Raw genomic sequence first — 18214 nt, forward strand, 5'->3', positions numbered from 1 at the left:
ATCCCTACTGAAAAGTTCTTCCACTATAGTTGGCCATAAAACGGACAGCCTGTAAATTATTATGCAACTGAACTACAAAAACAGTTCAAAATTAGCAAAAATTAGCAAGTAGGAACAAAGCTTTGTGGGGGGGGGGGGGTCTACAAAAGCAATCAGGACATACAAACACACACTTTATTTCTCAAATATACACATTTATAAATATTTGTAAGCACAAATATCTACATAAAACCCACAAGGCAGGCAACAATTTCAAAAAAAACTTAAACCTAATCTGTCAACCCAATGCAAAGCAAAAATATAGGCTAAAATTAAATTCATAATTGTTATAGGGCAAAAAGTCTGCATGTCCCAGGAACTAAAACCACCAGCAATATATTTAATACTTAAGTTAACTTGACCAGTGTTGTCCATTTCCAGCTGTAACAATTTTTTTTTTTGTTTTGCTTCAGTCTTTAAGGCTTATGACTTGGGAACACATGATAATAGCACCACCAGAGCATTTACTTGATGCATTAAATGTATGTACAATACAAAATACACACACACACACACACACACAGGAAATACACTAACTAAAACTAACCAACTACAGGTTGGGGGGGGGTCACAGTAAAGACAAAGTGTACATAACATATTCTCAACAACACACATTTTTGTTTTCCTGAAATATATTAAAAAATAAAAAAAAATGAAACAGAGTAAATGTTAAACAATGCACAAAAATTTGCAATGCAATCCAATAGTAATGAAAAAGGAGGCAAGGAAAGGAAGAGAAGAGTAAGTAGTGGTCAGGTGACATGGCCCTTGGGGAATCGAGCACACTAGACTTGTTTGAGAAAGTATTGCATTTTAGTCTGAACTTGGGAGTAGACGCCTATTTTAGATGAACAGGAAGAGACTTGCAAAGTGTGGGAGCATAGCAGAAAAAGTGTATTCTACACAAATGCAGTAGAGTTCTTGGTGTTACAAGTATAGTAGCAACTTGTGAGTAGCACCTTATGTTGTACAAGGAGATACTTCAAGCAAGTTTAACTGCAAGAGGGGAAAAGTTTTTAAGATGAAGTAGTTTATTAGAGCGGAGTTCCTAGTAGTAGATCAGCTCTTTATTCTATAGATAGTCATTTGGCTTTAACAAGGAAAAGAATGACAACAGTGTTGTACAAACAATATTAGAAACTACATTTATTCTCATATTTTTCTGAAACCCACAATAACAATATTGTGTGCATATTTCTGTTAAGAAAAAAATACATTATACTGCACCTTCTGTTGATTAGTTGATTATATAGAACGGTTACTGTTTATCATCTCTCTTATTAATCTTACTGTTAAGATTGCAGCCCCAGACTGTTTTCTTTGACCAGTACTGCAACTAAATGTAATTGTATTTTAAAGCAAATCCATTCTGAATTAGTCCAATGTTAAAACATATTAATCAATGACTAAATACCTTAGCAAAGTACTCCATTGCAATAAAGAAAGCAATTTTCTCTCATATCTTCCCACCATGAAAAAAGCACTTGACACAGACCTACCATCCCAAAACCATGTTGTTTACACAGCTCTTAAGAAGTTTTACATTTCTTACATCAAACACAGCGACCATAACATTAACACTTTTGTTTGAGCCACAACAACAAAGAAACATTCTTCCAGAGTACCGTTCTTGCAATGCATTATTTTAACTACTTCAATAACCAGGCAAAGAAAAAAAAGAGAGAGACACTTTTTATCACAACCTTTCAGATTGTTACTTTTTAAGTACTTCAGCAATCAAATACGAAGAACGCAACAAGCAAGTCCAGCCCTATATCCTACCTGGTTGGTTTCCTTGCAGCTTCTTTGGTAGCCTTCTTTTCCAATTCTCTGCAAAAGAAAACGTTATTGTGTGTGTAAACACCAAATATGCACCATGTCTCACCATCATTACCATTTTTTAAATGACAGGAGTCAAGTTGCACCCTTTGTCAAAGCTGTGCATACTAAACTGACAAAAATTGCAATCGAGCAATACACAAACTGTTTATAAAAAAACTTGTCAACCCCGCACAATGAAACAAAAATACAAATAAACTGTAGGGGATACCATGCACTATCACTACACACATAAGCGTCGATACAAAAATAAAAGAAATACAACGGGGGATGTGTACACACGACCACAAATGGCACATAAAAATCAAGACTTAGCAATTCATACGCTGATGCGGTGCAATTCCGACAAAAATAATACAAAAAAAACAATGCAATATATTTTACACGGGTTTGAAGCAAAAGACACCAACTTATTCCATATGACGTGCAAATACCCTTCAAAACCAAAGCACATAAATGCTGATAAAAATGTGACATATGAACACAATGAATCCACATAGACCAATAAGTGGAATTTTAAACAGTATGTTTTTAGTATAGCAAGAAATAGTAAAATATGTGTTTTAATTGTCATACGTTTTGCCCCAGTAATTCCAGAACCTATAAACCTGCCATAACTACTAAGCTAGATCTCAGATCTTACTTTTTTCACAGAGGATTGCTACGTTACGGCACAAAAAAACCGGTTATAAATCCATTTCAACAGTCAAAACATTCTGCCACTGATATTCTGCAGCAAAATATTTTTTGACAAACATATTAACGTCTTATGATGTGCATTACAAGACTTTTTCTCACCTCATGTATATAAAGTGCACTAAGTAAACGTAAAAACCGGGAGCTTAATAAGGCTAAGAAAAATCAATTAGGATACGGTCCCTTAAAGTGAAACAGTCACTCCGCACAGCCGCCATTTTCTCCGCTAACCTTTTTTACAGGAAGAGAATGCGCTCGGTTTACGGTCGTACTTCCTCTTACCAAATCAGTTTCCCAAAATGGCTGACTTGTAATTGTTTACTTTAGAAGCTCTGAACCTTTCTAGGAACAGATCGCTGTCTTTTACGGAAAAGAGTTTTGTTATAGTAACAGTTTAATTCATTTCAGTCTTTGTTAGCTTTGTACAATATAAACAACCTCAGGATTAAAAAAAGGTTATGTGTAATCTTTCTATTTTGTTTAAAATTGAGTGCACGTAGGATTGATTTATTGAAGAAAGTGAGCGTTCAGATGTAAAAAGCTGAGTAGTTGTGAAGCTATTTAAACTTCGCAGTTTGCATCGTCGTTAATTTTGTACAGTCACACTGAGGTCTTACAGTCTCATAAACGTTTGCTTTCTACGTCGTAATTGGGGTTTTCCCGGCAAGCGGCCCTTGGAGGTTATCATTTTAAACTAGGGTATAGGTTAATTGGTTACGGCTTCGCGGCGATTACCGGTAGTCACCATTCCCATCAAAACGTAACGTACCGTCAGACCCCCCCCCCCAAAAAAAAAAAAAAAAAAAATATATATATATATATATATATAGTGTATTTAATAAGTACATTTTTAAAAAAATGTATATTTAATGCATCTTAACAAAGAGTTTCAGGGTATTAGTTTATTTTATTTATTGACATTTGTTAACCCGGTTAGTCCAACTGGGCTTATGGCCCATTTTCAGTGGAGACCCGAGGAGAAAAGCTCCAACAATACATATCTAAAACAAAGTATAATATTACACAAAAATATTGCGGTGAGAAGCAATTATACAGAGCAAAAGTTTTACATTTGTTAACTACATATATACAAGTTAAAGTGCCAAGTATGTCTGGTGAAGGAAAAAATGAAACTAAGAAACATTTTTCAGTGAGATAATGCAATAGGTTGAGAATAAAACAAAATGTGTGTGTGGGTATATATATATATATATATATATATATATATTTATATTTCTGCTATATGTGTGGAATTATGCAAATATCTTATGAGAGGTGTGTAGGAGACAAGTGTGGGGGGAGACTATGTAAATATTCTAAAATAGACATTCTCCCACTGTTTCTTGTTTGTAGGATATTTTGGATAACAATGTATCTGGTCTTAACTATCTCAATATGCTCTGTTACTAGTCAACAGTGTTTGATGCAGGTGTGTAGCGAGTAAATTAAATTAGTACTCACAAACTCTGTTTACTGCCCCCCCCCCCCCCCCCCCCAACCTGGCATGTAAAAAAAAATGGGCACATATTTCAAAATGCTGCCCTGTTGCAGTTAAACGCACACAATCATTTTCAGGGGTTCTTTCTAACACTATTAAAGATGCAGTTTATAGGTTAGCAGTTTTCTTTATAGATAAGCATAGCTCTCGGGGTCAAATCTCAACAGAATCAAGGACAAATCCACAAATAATCAGGGACATTTTTAAAATATAAGTACTATTAACTTGATACATTGACAGAATAAATATGAGCCTAGTTATCAAGGGATTAAGAGGGGCATAGCTACAATCTGAGTCAAAATTAGGAACAGTTGAGAGGTATGATTGTTGTTACAGGCATTAGTTTATACATAATATAACTTGAAAAAGTGAGAATGTTTATGAGTGATGAAACAAAACTGTACACTTTCAAGTAGAAAGAGTATGTCTGGCTATATCCGTGGTTTGATGTCACTTGTATGTTCAGATTTGTCTGCTGCCATCATGGTGGTGCTGATGATAAGATCTCTCCACTTGCAGTCACACCTTTTTTTTCAAGTGGTGCCTTGTTTCTATGGCGTGCATCGTATATAACTGCTGTGCCAACAGTAGCACTGTGTTTTTATACTAGATGTTAATAGCCTGTCTATATTTTTTAAATTATTGTAGTATTTTTGTTAGTTACCTCACCATCTGTGGTCCCATCTGTCAACGTCTGTACTCGTAGTTACACACACACACACACACTTTTCTGTTCAGCATGACTTTGGCCCAGGCTGTGGCTAAAATTCACAACTACGGTGATTTCCTGACGTACTGAAAATACACAACACCAAAATGAATGAAGTTCCACCTTAGAACTAGGTTCTATCTTCTACTTCTTATGTCTTATCCTTTTTTATCACTATTTAATAGCTCCACATCAACATTCACCTCAGCTGAACTAAGAATTAAAAACTCATGAAGTTTCTCAAAGATTCTTTTACTCTCGTTATTTATTTCATTGGATATTTGCTGTCAAACCACATGCAGATTCATAAAGCTATCTTCTTTTTTGTTTTTATTTTAAACACGAAACATTTTTATTCAGTTATCGTGTATGACATAGGTAATGTTATATTTATATAAATGAAAATAAACCATTGCAGCACAATCTCAGTTGCAAACATTATACATTCCAAACCGTGCTGACACAACTGTAGCTGCAAACATTATGCTCTATTTTTAACATATCCAGTCATTGTTAGTCAACCAAGTATATAATGTTAACTGTAACCATGATCAATTATTATTGTGTATAGGTAGCTTCAGCTAAAGAAGGGTGGCAAGGCTGAAAATAATTTCCAACAGCTACAGTGCATGTTGGCACAAGTGAGTATGGGGAGTTTTGTGCATGTGAATGCATACCCAGCTGATGTGCACCTTTCTATACACTGTATGCCAACTTAACATAAGCATGGAACTTCTCTGTCGTGGCATTTTAATATTTGTTATGCACATGCCTATTTAATCCAATATGTAATAAAAAGTATTTTAATAATTATATTTGGGGACATTTTAAAGTGAACCAAGTGCAAGTGAAACAGTGACATAACAGTTGGCTTTGTTTCCCTACAGCACTTGATTTTCCTGTGTGTTTCTCAACTGGGCTGTTTTCTGTGTGGAGTCTCCATATTTTCCCTCTCTCTGCATGAGTTTTCACCTGGTCCTCTGGTTTCTTCCCATGTATGAAAGGCATGCTCTATGTAAATTGAGATTGTCTAAACTGCTTGTAGGTGTGAGTGCCATGTGACTGTGTGTGTGTGTGTGTGTGTGTGTGTAAGCATATGCACACAAGCCTGCATGTGGATGCATCCTGCAATGTTTGCTGTTCCATCGGGATACGTTTCAATGCTCTGTGGTCTCTTTGAGCACTGGGACAGGTTCAGCTCCCTCACAACTCTGCTGTGGACTAAATGGATAATCAGAAAATAAATGGTATCATGAATGTACTCAAAATATTTTCTTGTTATAGGGCCGGTGTTAGCATTTTGGCAAAATTTGAAACCAATTCTAGTTAAGAACATGACCATATTGAAGGATACTGAACAGTTTCTTTGAGACCTGTTTGCTCATGTACAAGCTAAGCCACCAAGCATTAATTGCACTATGGTAGCACTAGATGTTAAGTCTTTATTTACATGCATACCCAATGAAAAAGGGATAGAGATGCTAGGTGAGTATCTTAAGTAGGACGGCACATATGACATTCACAAGATAGATCTTCTTTGCATGCTTATGGAACTTGTTCTTGATAATAATATGTTTGTGTTTGAAAACAGCGTTTTCAAGCAAAGGGATGGCATGGCTATGGGCACTTCTTGTGCCAATAGCTACGCCAACCTAGTTATGGTGAGATGGGAGGAAACATATATTACACCACAACTTAGGACAGGTCAAGTTGTTTTCTACAGGAGATTTGTTGATGATCTTTTTCTCCTGTGGGAGGGTGGTGAGGCTGAGCTCTCCCAGTTTTTAGATAGGCTCGATAGGAGCACTGATTTTCTTAGTTTGACAGCTAATAGCTCCACTGTTACTATGGATTTTCTTGATGTTAAGATTACTAGAGAGATCAATGGTGCTTTTACTTCTGAAATATACAGAAAAAGCTGTCACAGGAATACGTTTGTCCATAGATGAAGTATGCATCCTGGACAAATTTTTAAGAATGTTGTAACAGCACAGATGTTAAGAACATCCAGATTAACAGCAGATGATTCCACTTTCACTTGTGAATTGAAACACATGGAACAGAGATTTCTTGAGAGGGGTTATAATAAGAAAGAAGTTAGTTCTATTACAGCTCGAGCTCTTGAATCTAGAACTCATGAAGGTAAACCCTGCTTTTCTACACCAACTCAGTTTTGCAAATGTAATTTGACTGATAAAAAATTGAGAATACCAGTTACTTATGCCAGTAATATTAGGTTATTACATGATATCTATACCAAGCATTGGAACATACTCAGATCTAATGAGAGAGTGGAATCAATAGTAGGAGAGGCTCCAAGCTATTCATACAAGAACAAGAGGTCGCTTAAGAAAATGTTATGTTATCCAAAACCTGATACTGGTACTGAAACACAACATTTTCCTGTTGGGGATGTAACCACTGCCATTTGATTGACAGCAGTGCCGAATTTGAACATCCAGATACACACAAAATTATGTTTTTAGAGTAAAAGAAAATTGTAATACAATGAATTTAGTTTATCTAGCATATTGTACACTGTTTTTTCTATATTGGGATGACGACAGAGGTTACGTGACAGGATGAGAGAACATCTTTATGACATCTCCAGGAAAGTTGAAACTAATGCCCTTTCTAAGCATATTATGTCAATGGGTACACAGCACAGTTTCAGGTTTATTGTTGTTGAAACAGAGTGGGTAATGGGGGGGGGGCACATAGACCAAGGTAGAAAGTAAAGAACTGAACTGGATCATTAGGATGAAGGCAAACATGGGGAAGGGTCTTAATGATAAACTGTCTATTAAACCAGTATTGGTGAATAGGCCCTTAGCTAGATAGGCTCTAAGTATGTATATTTTTATCAAATGTATTAATTATTTGTTATTTTAGTTAAACTATATTAGTATATTTGTACAATGGATTTTGAACTGTATTGTGTATTTTTTATATATTATTTATAGAATCAAAGGCTTTTAATAGCTCTTCAATTGCTTTTATTTGCTGATTGGCTGTTCAGTCTTTTAAAAACATTGCAATGTGGAGGTTTGTTTGTCTGATGAAGCAGCTTTGGCTGCGAAAGCGCTCACTGTTTGTGTTTTTGGATTACATTTTTGAACTCTACTGCTGTGTTCCGCTGCCTCCTTCATTCATGTTATTGTAGTACTTTTAGGATACTTGCAGCATGACATCACTTTTTGTCACCTGACTTCAGTTCCCATGCTCAACAACCCTTGCTAGAAACTGCTAGCATTTAACATCTCCCTGTGAAAATACATAACATTCAGATGTTTGCAACTGCTTGAAAACATAAAACAATAAAACACTCATAAAACAATGGAGAAGGCTCCCAAGTTTTAGACATCATGTCTCTTTGCTGCATTGGAACTGAAAGATAACATCTCTTTTATGGCACAGTTATAAAACAATTTAATTTCAACTATTTTACTGAAGTTTTGCAAGTTAACTTTCTATGTGCCAGTTCCCACTGTTAAAACATACACATTTACACAATTACAATAGTTTATATACATTTCTGTTATTTTCTAGTAGGGTGCACTGTGGATGCATCTTTAAGCTCAGTACTGTACAACCCCTTTTTTTAAGTTTGTTTCTTTTTTTTAAGTGACCCTTGAGAAACATTGCTTGAGAGGGTGAGCCTATCTGGGAATAAACTACCCCATACCCTGTCTTGAGATTATAGCTGCATTGGCAATGCTGACCCCAGTACAGTGCTGCACTGTTCTGTCATATGCCTGCAACCCTAAGGTCCATAATAGTAATTTGGGATTTGGCTGGCTGACTCCCTGCAGCCATAGATCCCCCCAGACTCCTCCTGCCTTGTACTTCAAATACTTAGCACCAAGGCCTCCCTATATGGGAAGGTTTCATCATGTTAACATGCTACAGCTTGTGCCCCTGTCTCCTGCTAAGCCGTTTTACCATGTAGTTAATATCACTGACCTTCCTTACCACTTGAAGGGTCCCTCCTAAGCTGCCTGCAGGTTGTTGTGTCTGACAGGAATGGGAACCATTACCTTCTGCCCTACAGCATACTCTCTAGCTTGAGCATTCCTGTCATACCAGACCTTTTTATGCTGTTGGGCTTCTGGCAGGTTATCCTGGGCCAAGCCCATGAGTTCCCTGAGCCTTGTCATGAGGTTTAGGTAATATGCCACAAGAGACTCCTTGTGAGATTCACACTCACCCTCCCCCCATCTCAAATCAAATCTAGAGATCCACTCACCCTATGCCCATACAGCAACTCAAGGGGTGAAAACATATGGATTCCTGGGGCACCTCCCTGTAAGCAAACAACAGGTGGGGCAAATATTTGTCCCACTCCCTCTTAAACTGGTTTGTAAATACCCGTACAATGGTCTTTAGTGTAGAGTTTAACCTCTCAACCAGACCATTAGTCTGGGGATAGTAAGGGGTGGTCTTTAGATGCTTCACCCCACAGTGCTTCACAGACAAGCCAGCAGGTCTGAGATAAAATTGGCACTGCTGTCAGTCAGTATTTCTTTTGGGAAACCTACTCTGCTGAAAATCCTCTAACAAATCATTTGCCACCTTTTCTGCCTCAATGGAGTACAGAGCCACTGCCTCAGGTTATCTGGTAGCATAATCTACTACCACTAGGATATACATTTTCCATGTGGAACTTGAGGTACTCAGAGGCCTCATAATATCCATAGCTACCCTCTGAAATGGCTCCTCAATCACAGGCAAAACATCAAAGGAGCTTTCATCTTGTCTCTTGCCTTGCCTACTTTTGGCACTGCTCACAGGTCCTGCACTACCCTGTTACATCTCTGGAAATCCTAGGCCAATAAAAGTTCACATGATGCATCTCTTGGTGTGCTTTATGCCCATATGACTTGCAAAGGGAATGTCATGGGCTATGGCTAGAAGTGCCTGATGGTAGGCTCTGGGCACTACCAACTGCTGTATTCTCTCACCCTCTAGCCCTCCCTCAGGGGTCCACTCTCAATACAGTAACCCATTGTCCCAGTCTACAGATTCCCCTTTTCCTTGACAATCAGGTGCCTCACTGGCTACCTCCCTCAGGCCTTGTAATGTAGGGTCTGAGAGCTGAGCCTGTCTCAACTCTCTCTCTTTGTAACCCTTCCCAGCTTCCCTTCCACAGGAAGTCTGGTATTCCTTGACAGGGCTGCCTCGCTGTCAGCCTGGCTACTACTACTCACCTCTGCCCTTGTAGTCACTCTGTCTAAGGGAACACAAGTACCCACAAGCAGCTGTGGCTCATCTTTGGTTTCACTGCTACACAGTAGCTCCCTCTCTTAAGTCACCACCACACCAGTCCTGGCTTCAAGTCTGTGGTCTGTCTGGGTCTCCCCAGGCTACCAGACCTACATGCTTGTCTCCAAGCCTGACTGTGTGTCACTGCATGCAAACAAGGTACTGCATTATCAAAATCATTCCCTATCAAGACATCTGCAGGGATATCCTCAAACACATCTTCTTGCTGGCTTCCTTTTCCACCCTCCCAGTCAAGATGAACCCCAGCCAAAGGTATTTGGAATGGTGTCCCTCTTAAAGCTCTGAATGGAGTAGACTGCCCAGGCAAGTAGTGATCCTCCTTTACCATTGCAGGCTTCACAATGGTCAGGTCAGAGGTTGTGTCTCTCTTAGCAGTGGCCTGTTTCCAATTTACTAATATAGGATATAACCTCTTGTGGTAGTTTGGCACCCTTGTTGTCTCAAGACAACTTACTGCTGGCATTCTGTCATTCCCACTTACTGGCTCTCACACCTTTTGTTCCCCACCTTGCCTCCATGGACATCTATATACTACATGGCCCCACTGGTTGCATATGAAACATTTAACCCTTGGTTCTGGACGTGTACCTGGACCTGTGGCTTCCCCTGTTATGGGTGTACTCTGTTGGGGCAGTCTAGGCTGCCCACCATGGGTTCCCTTAGACCCATGAGCAGCATTGGGTATCCCTTTCATGTGCAGTGATGCCCTACTTGCTATGTATAGGTCTTCCTTTTTCCCTATCTCATCTGCTATGTTACATTCTCTATCAGCTAACCAGATTCTCATGTCCTCAGGCAAAATGCTAAGGGCTTGTTCCCTCACCAAAAGGTCTGCCAGCCCTTCAAAAGTGGTAACCTGATACCCACTCACCCACCTATGAAAATAAGTGCTTAGTTCAGCAATATATTCACACACACTTTTATCTTCCTTGCATCTATGCTCACAAAACTTTTTCCTGTAGTTTCAGGTGTTAACTTAAAACACCCTACAAGACAATTTTAACAGTACTATAAGTTAAGCAATCAGTATCAGACAATTTAGAAATAGCAGTTACAGCATTACCATGGAGTAAGGGAATCAGGAACTGTACCCAGAGCCCTTGGTCATCATTACACTATTTACATACCATTTCGTACTTATGAATAAAACTGTCAAAATTATCACCCTCTGTAAATTGTGGAAGAAATTTATTGACATTTGTGGCTTCCTGGGTTTGGTTACTCCCTTCCCCTTTGCCTCCATGACCCTGGCGAAGAGTCAGCATTTCCTTCTCATGTTTCCTCTTCCTCTCATTCTCCGCAGCTTCAAGACATCACAGTTTCTCATTTTCTTTAGCCTCTAGATGTCTTAGTTTCTCATTTTCCTCAGCCTACAGACATCTCAGTCTCTCTGCTGCTTCTATTTTCAAACATTTGGCCTCCAGTTCAAGTCTCTTTAATGCCAGACAGATTTTAAGTCCTATGTGGAAAGGTTAAACTCTCCATTTTCTGAGAGTTGTACATCTCCAAAGCCATAATGGTTGTCCTCCAGATTGCTGGTCCATGATGTAGCTTTGCCCAAGGCTGAAATCATTTCTGCTTTAGTCAGGTTGGCATGCACCAGTCCTTTTTTGCCTGGCGCATCTCAGCCAAATGGCATCTTGTCAGCTTGCCATACTCCTCTGCTGACATCATTGCCTGCTCTGCCTGACTAACCAAGATAACAAAAAAAAAAAAAAAATAAAACAATTGTGATATGAAACTCTGAATGTTTACTGTGTGGCTGATTGAGAGTACCAACACCTTCCTTAGTGACCACTGCTTACAGGCTACAGGAATTAAATATCCAAACCACTGAATCCTAATATGTGGATATCCCACGCAATTGATATGTGATGTGGATATCCCACCACTGCCCACCCAATTAATATGTGATATCCCAGCACTGGCCCAGTAATCAAGAAGCCTCAGTCCTCACCACTGACAACAGTGGGGTATGTACACACTGGGAGGATGACAAGTACAAACACAGTAAAGTGCAATTTCCCTTAAGAGCACACAGAGACCACAGTCAGTCTGGGGCGGGTTTCTCCCACTTTCTCCAGATTCCCAATAAGACTCCCCACTGGCACAGCTATAGAGTTGAGTCCTTAGCCAGGGATCCAAGCCAGGTCTGCCAATACTCTCTCTGTCCAACCAGTTCTTCGTGTCCTTGCCCAATTAGCTGACCCACACATTCTTGCAAATTTGTTTTACACACACACAAACATACACACACACACACACACACACACACACACACACACACACACACACACACACACACATCTGCAAATGGCTGGCACAGGTTTACTAGCTATTACCCCTTCTGCCCAGACTATAAGGTAGTTATCACTGTCACCAGAAGCCCTTATCAGCTACTTTAAGGCCCTTAACAAAGGGTGTCCAATCCTACTGTATAATGTTACTATTAATTCAGATGCTAGTCTGACCATGAGCAAGGCTATTAAGAGTGGCCTGCACAGTGGTACCAAATAAATATGCAAGTACCCTCAGAGCTTAAATATGTCTCACAAATATCAGCCACAAAGATAGTTTTAAATATATTTAATAATAAATAATAAAAAAAAAACAAGAAAATACTCAGTAAATCATCACAGGAACTTCAGAGCTCAAAATCACAGGACATGTTTAAAATAACATTGCAGGACAGTCCCAAATAAATACAGAAACATCTAAACTAATCTTTGCTATACTCCTAACTATATCTAAAAGAATTTACTGTAGCTAGTTAACTTATTTACAGCAAGGCAAGATAGATGCGGTGAGTGGATGTTTCCAGCGGATGCTGCCAGTTCAAAAGACAAACTACAAAATGTACTGTCACTCTCTCAAAGAGTTCTTAAATTAATATCAAATATTACTGCTGGGATACTTGCAGCATTACATCACTTTTTGTAACCTGACTTCAGTTCCCAGGCTCAGCAATCATGTCTAGAAACTGCTAGCATTTAGCATCTTCCTGTGAATAACCTTCAGATGTTTGCAACTGCTGGAAGACATAAAACAATAAAACACTCACAAAACAATGCAGAATGCTCCCTAGTTTTAGACATCCTGTCTCATTGCTGCATTGAAATTGAAAGATAACACCTCCTTTATGGCACAGTTATAAAACAATTTAATTTCAACTATTTTACTGAAGTTTTGCAAGTTAACCTTCTATGTGCCAGTTCCCATTGTTAAAACATATACATTTACACAATTACAATAGTTTATATACATTTCTGTTCTTTAACAGTAGGGTAGACTGCAGATACATCTTTAAGCTCAGTACTATACAAACCCTTTTCACACACACTTCTGTACCAGCAGTTTGATATACACATAACATACAGTTCTAATACATTTGTACCGCCAGCATATGAATCATGTTGATATTCACAATTGACATATACTTATTTACAAAATTCAAGATAGCTGGGGTACCAGTGTCTGCATCTGTCACACTTCTCTATAAAGCATATTAATATTCACAAATGCCATATAATAATTTACAAAATTCCAGCAAGCTGGACTGGCAATATTTCCTTTTGTGACATCACCCCCGAAGACTCAAGCTAGTTTTTCAAGTGACCCTTGAGAAACATTGCTTGAGAGGGTGAGTCTGTCTGGGAATACACTACCCCATACTCTGTCTTGAGATTCCAGCTGCCTTGGCATTGTTGACACCAGTACAGTGCTGCACTGTTCTATCATATGCCTACAACCCTAGGCTCCATAATAGTAATTTGGGATTTGTCTGGCTGGCTCTCTGCAGCCATAGATCCCCCTCAGACTCCTCCTGCCTTGTACTGCAAATACTTAGCACCAGGGCCTCCCTATCATAGTAAGGTTTTATCATGTTAATATAGTACAGCTTGTGCCCCTGTCTCCTGCCTAGCAGTTTTACCATGTAGTTAAATCACTGACCTTCCTTACCACTTTGAAGGGTCCCTCCCAAGCTGCCTGCAGCTTGTTGTGTCTGACAGGAATGAGAACCATTACCTGCTGCCCTATGGCATACTCACTATTGGCCTTCTGCCAGATTCTCCTGGGCCAAGCCCATGAGTTCGCTGAGCCTTGTTGTGAGGTTTAGGACATATGCCACAACAAACTCCTTGTGGGATTCACACTCACCTCCCACTCGACTCAAATTGAATCTAGTGATCCCCTCACGCTATACCAATACAGCAACTCAAAGGGTGAAAAACATGTGGATTCCTGGGGTACCTCCCTGTAAGCAAACAACAGATGGGACAAATATTTGTCCCACTCCCTCTTAAACTGGTTTGTAAATGCCCATAGCATGGTCTTTAGTGTAGAGTTAACCTCTCAACCAGACCATTAGTCTGGATGGTAAGGGGTGGTCTTTAGGTGCTTCACCCCACAGTGCTTCAAAGACAAGCCAGCAGGCCTGACATAAAATTGGCACTGCTGTCAGTCAGTATTTCTTTTGGGAAACCTACCCTGCTAAAAATCTCTAACAAATCATTTGCCACCTTTTCTGCCTCAATGGATGACAGAGCCACCGCCACAGGGTATCTGGTAGCATAATCTACTATTACTAGGATATACATTTTCCCTGTGGAACCTGAGGTACTCAGAGGCCACACAATATCCATAGTTACCCTCTGAAATGGCTACTCAATCACAGGCAAAGGCATCAATGGAACTTTCACTTTGTCTCCTGCCTTGCCTACCTTTTGGCCCTGCTCACAGGTCCTGCACTACCCTGTTACAGCTGTGAAAATCCCAGGCTAATAAAAGTTCTTTAGAATGTGTCTCTTGGAGCGCTTTATGCCCATATGACCTACAGAGGGAATGTCATGGGCTACGGCTAGAATTGTCAGATGGTAGGCTATGGGCACTACCATCTGCTGTATTCCCTCACCCTCTAGACCTCCCTCAGGGGTCCACTCTTTATACAGTAACCCTTTGTCCCAGTATACAGATTCCCCTTTTCCTTGACAATCAGGTGTCTCACTGGCTACCTCCCTCAGGCCTTGTAATGCAGGGTCTGAGGGATGAGCCTGTCTCAACTCTCTCTTTGTAACCATTCCCAGCTCCCCTTCCAAAGGAAGTCTGGCATTCTCTGACAGCAGTGCCTTACTGTCAGCCTGGCTACTACTACTCATCTCTGCCCTTGCTGTCACTCTGTCCAAGGGAACATCAGTACCCACAAGCAGCTGTGGCTCACCTTCAGTCTCACTGCTACAGGGTAGCTCCCTCTCTGAAGTCACCACCACACCAGTCCTGGCTTCAAGTCTGTGGTCTGTGTAGGTCCCCTCAAGGCTACCAGTCCCACAATGCTTGTCTCCAAGCCTGACTGTGCGTCACTACATGCACACAAGGTACTGCATTATCAAAACCATTCCCTATAGGACATATTCAAGGATATCCTCAAACACACCTACTTGCTGGCTACCTTTTCCACCCTCCCAGTCAAGGTGAACCCTAGTCAAAGGTATTTAGAATGCGGTCCCTCCTAAACCTCTGATTAGAATAGACTGCCCAAGCAAGTAGTGCTCCTCTTTAACCATTGCAGGCTTCACAATAGTAGGGTCAGAGGCTGTGTCTTTCTTAGCAGTGGCCTGTTTCCCATTTACTAATATAGGATATAACCTCTTGTGGTGGTTTGGCACCCTTGGTGTCTCGAGACAACTTACTGCTGACATCCTGTCATTCCCAGTTAGTGGCCCCCCCCACCTTTTGTTCCCCACCTTGCCTCCATGGACATCTATCTGCTTCATGGTCCCACTGGTTGCATTTGAAATATTTAACCCTTGGTCCTGGACATGTACCTGGACTAGTGGCTTCCCCTGCTACTGGTGGACTCTGTTGGGGTGGTCTAGGCTGACCACCATGGTTTCCCTTAGACCCATGAGCAGTACTGGGTATCCCTTTCCTGTGCAGTGATGCCCTACTTGCTAGGTATAGGTCTCTCTTTTTCTCCAACTCATCTGCTGTGTTACATTCTCTATCCGCTAACCAGATTTTCATGTCCTCAGGTAAAGTGCTAAGGGCTTGTTCCCTCACCAAATGGTCTGCCAGCCCTTCAAAAGTGGTGACCTGATACCCACTCACCCACCTGTGAAAATAAATGCTTAGTTCAGCAATATATTTACACACACGTTCATCTGCCTTGCATCTATGCTCACAAAACATTTTCCTATAAGCTTCAGGTGTTAACTTAAAATACTCTAAAATACAATTTTTAGCAGTATTATAATTTAAGCAATCAGTATCAGATAATTTAGAAATAGCAGCTGCAGCTTTACCATGGAGTAAGGGGGTCAGGAACCATACTCAGAGCCCTTGGTCATCCTTATACTGTTTACATACCCTTTCAAACATATGAATAAAACTGTCAAAATTATCATCCTCTTGTAAATTGTTAAAAAAATTTACTGACCATTGCGGTTTCTGGAGTTTGGTTACTCCCTTCCCCTTTACCAACATGAACTGAGTGAAGAGTCAGCATATCCTTCTCATGTTGCCTCTGCCTCTCATTCTCCTCAGCTTGCAGATGTCACAGTTTGTAATTTTCCTCAGCCTCCAGAAGTCTCAGTTTGTCTTTTCCCTCAGCCTCCAAACATCTCAGTCTCTCTGCTGCTTCTATTTCCAAACGTTTTGCCTCCAGTTCAAGTCTCTTTAACTCCAGATGGATTTTTAAGTCCTCTGTGGAAAGGTTGAACTGTCCATTTTCTGAGACTTGTACAACTCCAAGGCCAGTCTGGTTGTCCTCCAGATTGCTGGACCATGATGTAGCTGTGCACAAGGCTGAAATCATTTCTGCTTTAGGTTGGCATGCATCAGTCCTTTAGCCTGGCACATCTCAGCCAACTGGGTCCTTATCAGCTTGCCATACTCCTCTACTGATATCCTTGCCTGCTCTCCCTGACTAACCAAGCTAACAAAAATAAATAAATAAAACAATTGTGATATGAAAATCTGAATGTTCACTGTGTGGCTGATTGAGAGTACCAACACCTTCCTTACTGATGACTGTTTACAGGTTACAGGAATTCAATATCCACACCACTGAATCCTAATATGTGGATATCCCACACAATTAATATGTAATGTGGATATCCACAACTGCCTACCAATTAATATGTGATGCTCCAGCACTAGCCCAGCAATCAAGGAGCCTCAGTCTTCACCACTGGCAACAGTGGGGGATGTACACACTGGGAGGATGACAAGTACACACACAGTAAAGTGCAATTTCCCTTAAGAGCACACAGAGACCACAGTCAGTCTGGGACTGGTTTCTCCCTCTTTCTCCAGATCCCCAGTAAGACTCACCACTGGCACAGCTGTAGAGTTGAGTCCTTAGCCAGGATTTCAAGCCAAGTCCTCCAACACTCTCTCTCTGTCCAACCAGTGCTTTGTGTCCCTGCCCAGGTAGCTCACACACACACACACACACACACACACACACACACACACACACACACACACACACACACACACACATCTGCAAATGGCTGGGACAGGTTTACTAGCTATGTCCCCTTCTTCCCAGACTATAAGGTATTTATCACTGCCACCAGAACCCCTATTTAGCTTTTTTAAAGCCCTTAATAAAGAGTGTCCAACCCTACTGTGTTGTTGTTGTTGTTTGTCTTTCAGCTTTTTCCCAGTAAGGGGTCGCCACAGCGGAACTCCGGTCCACTAATGATTGGCAGTAGATTTTTATGAAACTCCGAGGTGCCAGCTCGACACCCAACCTTCAACGAAAGAACACCCATTTACGCATGCACGCATGTCTTTTGAACGCTACCCAACCGCGGGGAGGACATGCAGACTCCACACAGAAGGCACTCCCAAGCCAAGCCAAGAATCGAATAGGAGAACCTCTTCCTGTGAGGTAACAATGCTACCGCCATAGTAATGTTACTATTAATCCAAATGCTAGTTTGACCAAGAGCAAGGCTATTAGGAGTGGCCTGCACAGTGGTACCAAATAAATATGCAAGTACTCTCAGAGCTTAAATAACTCTCACAAATGTTGGCCACAAAGATAGGTTTTAATATATTTTATAATAAATAATAAAAGAACAAGAAAATACTCAATAAATCATCACAGTAACTTTGGTGTTCAAAATCACAGGAAATATTTAAAA

The 18214-nt window shown here is 40.3% G+C and overlaps 1 protein-coding gene across 6 annotated transcripts in view; it reads right to left on the bottom strand.

The window, feature by feature from the left end:
• The window catches only part of TNRC6A (trinucleotide repeat containing adaptor 6A), a 3393689-nt gene that overhangs the window by 2667076 nt on the left and 708399 nt on the right, over window positions 1-18214 (bottom strand). For 4 of the 6 annotated variants that reach the window (XM_044089239.1, XM_044089238.1, XM_044089242.1 and 1 more), the window contains exons 1-2: window positions 2677-3353; window positions 1822-1869 (exon numbers count right to left, since the gene is read on the bottom strand). In XM_044089239.1, the coding sequence (XP_043945174.1) occupies window positions 1822-1869; window positions 2677-2681 (53 nt within the window). In that variant the 5' untranslated portion in view covers window positions 2682-3353. Of the gene's footprint in view, window positions 1-1821; window positions 1870-2676; window positions 3354-18214 lie in introns of those variants that run through there. The other 2 variants (XM_044089241.1, XM_044089240.1) reach the window with 2 other exon arrangements.

Source organism: Protopterus annectens, chromosome 12.part0 (genome assembly GCF_019279795.1).
Source record: "Protopterus annectens isolate FY-2018-M chromosome 12.part0, PAN1.0, whole genome shotgun sequence".
In the NCBI taxonomy this organism is placed as follows: domain Eukaryota; kingdom Metazoa; phylum Chordata; order Ceratodontiformes; family Protopteridae; genus Protopterus; species Protopterus annectens.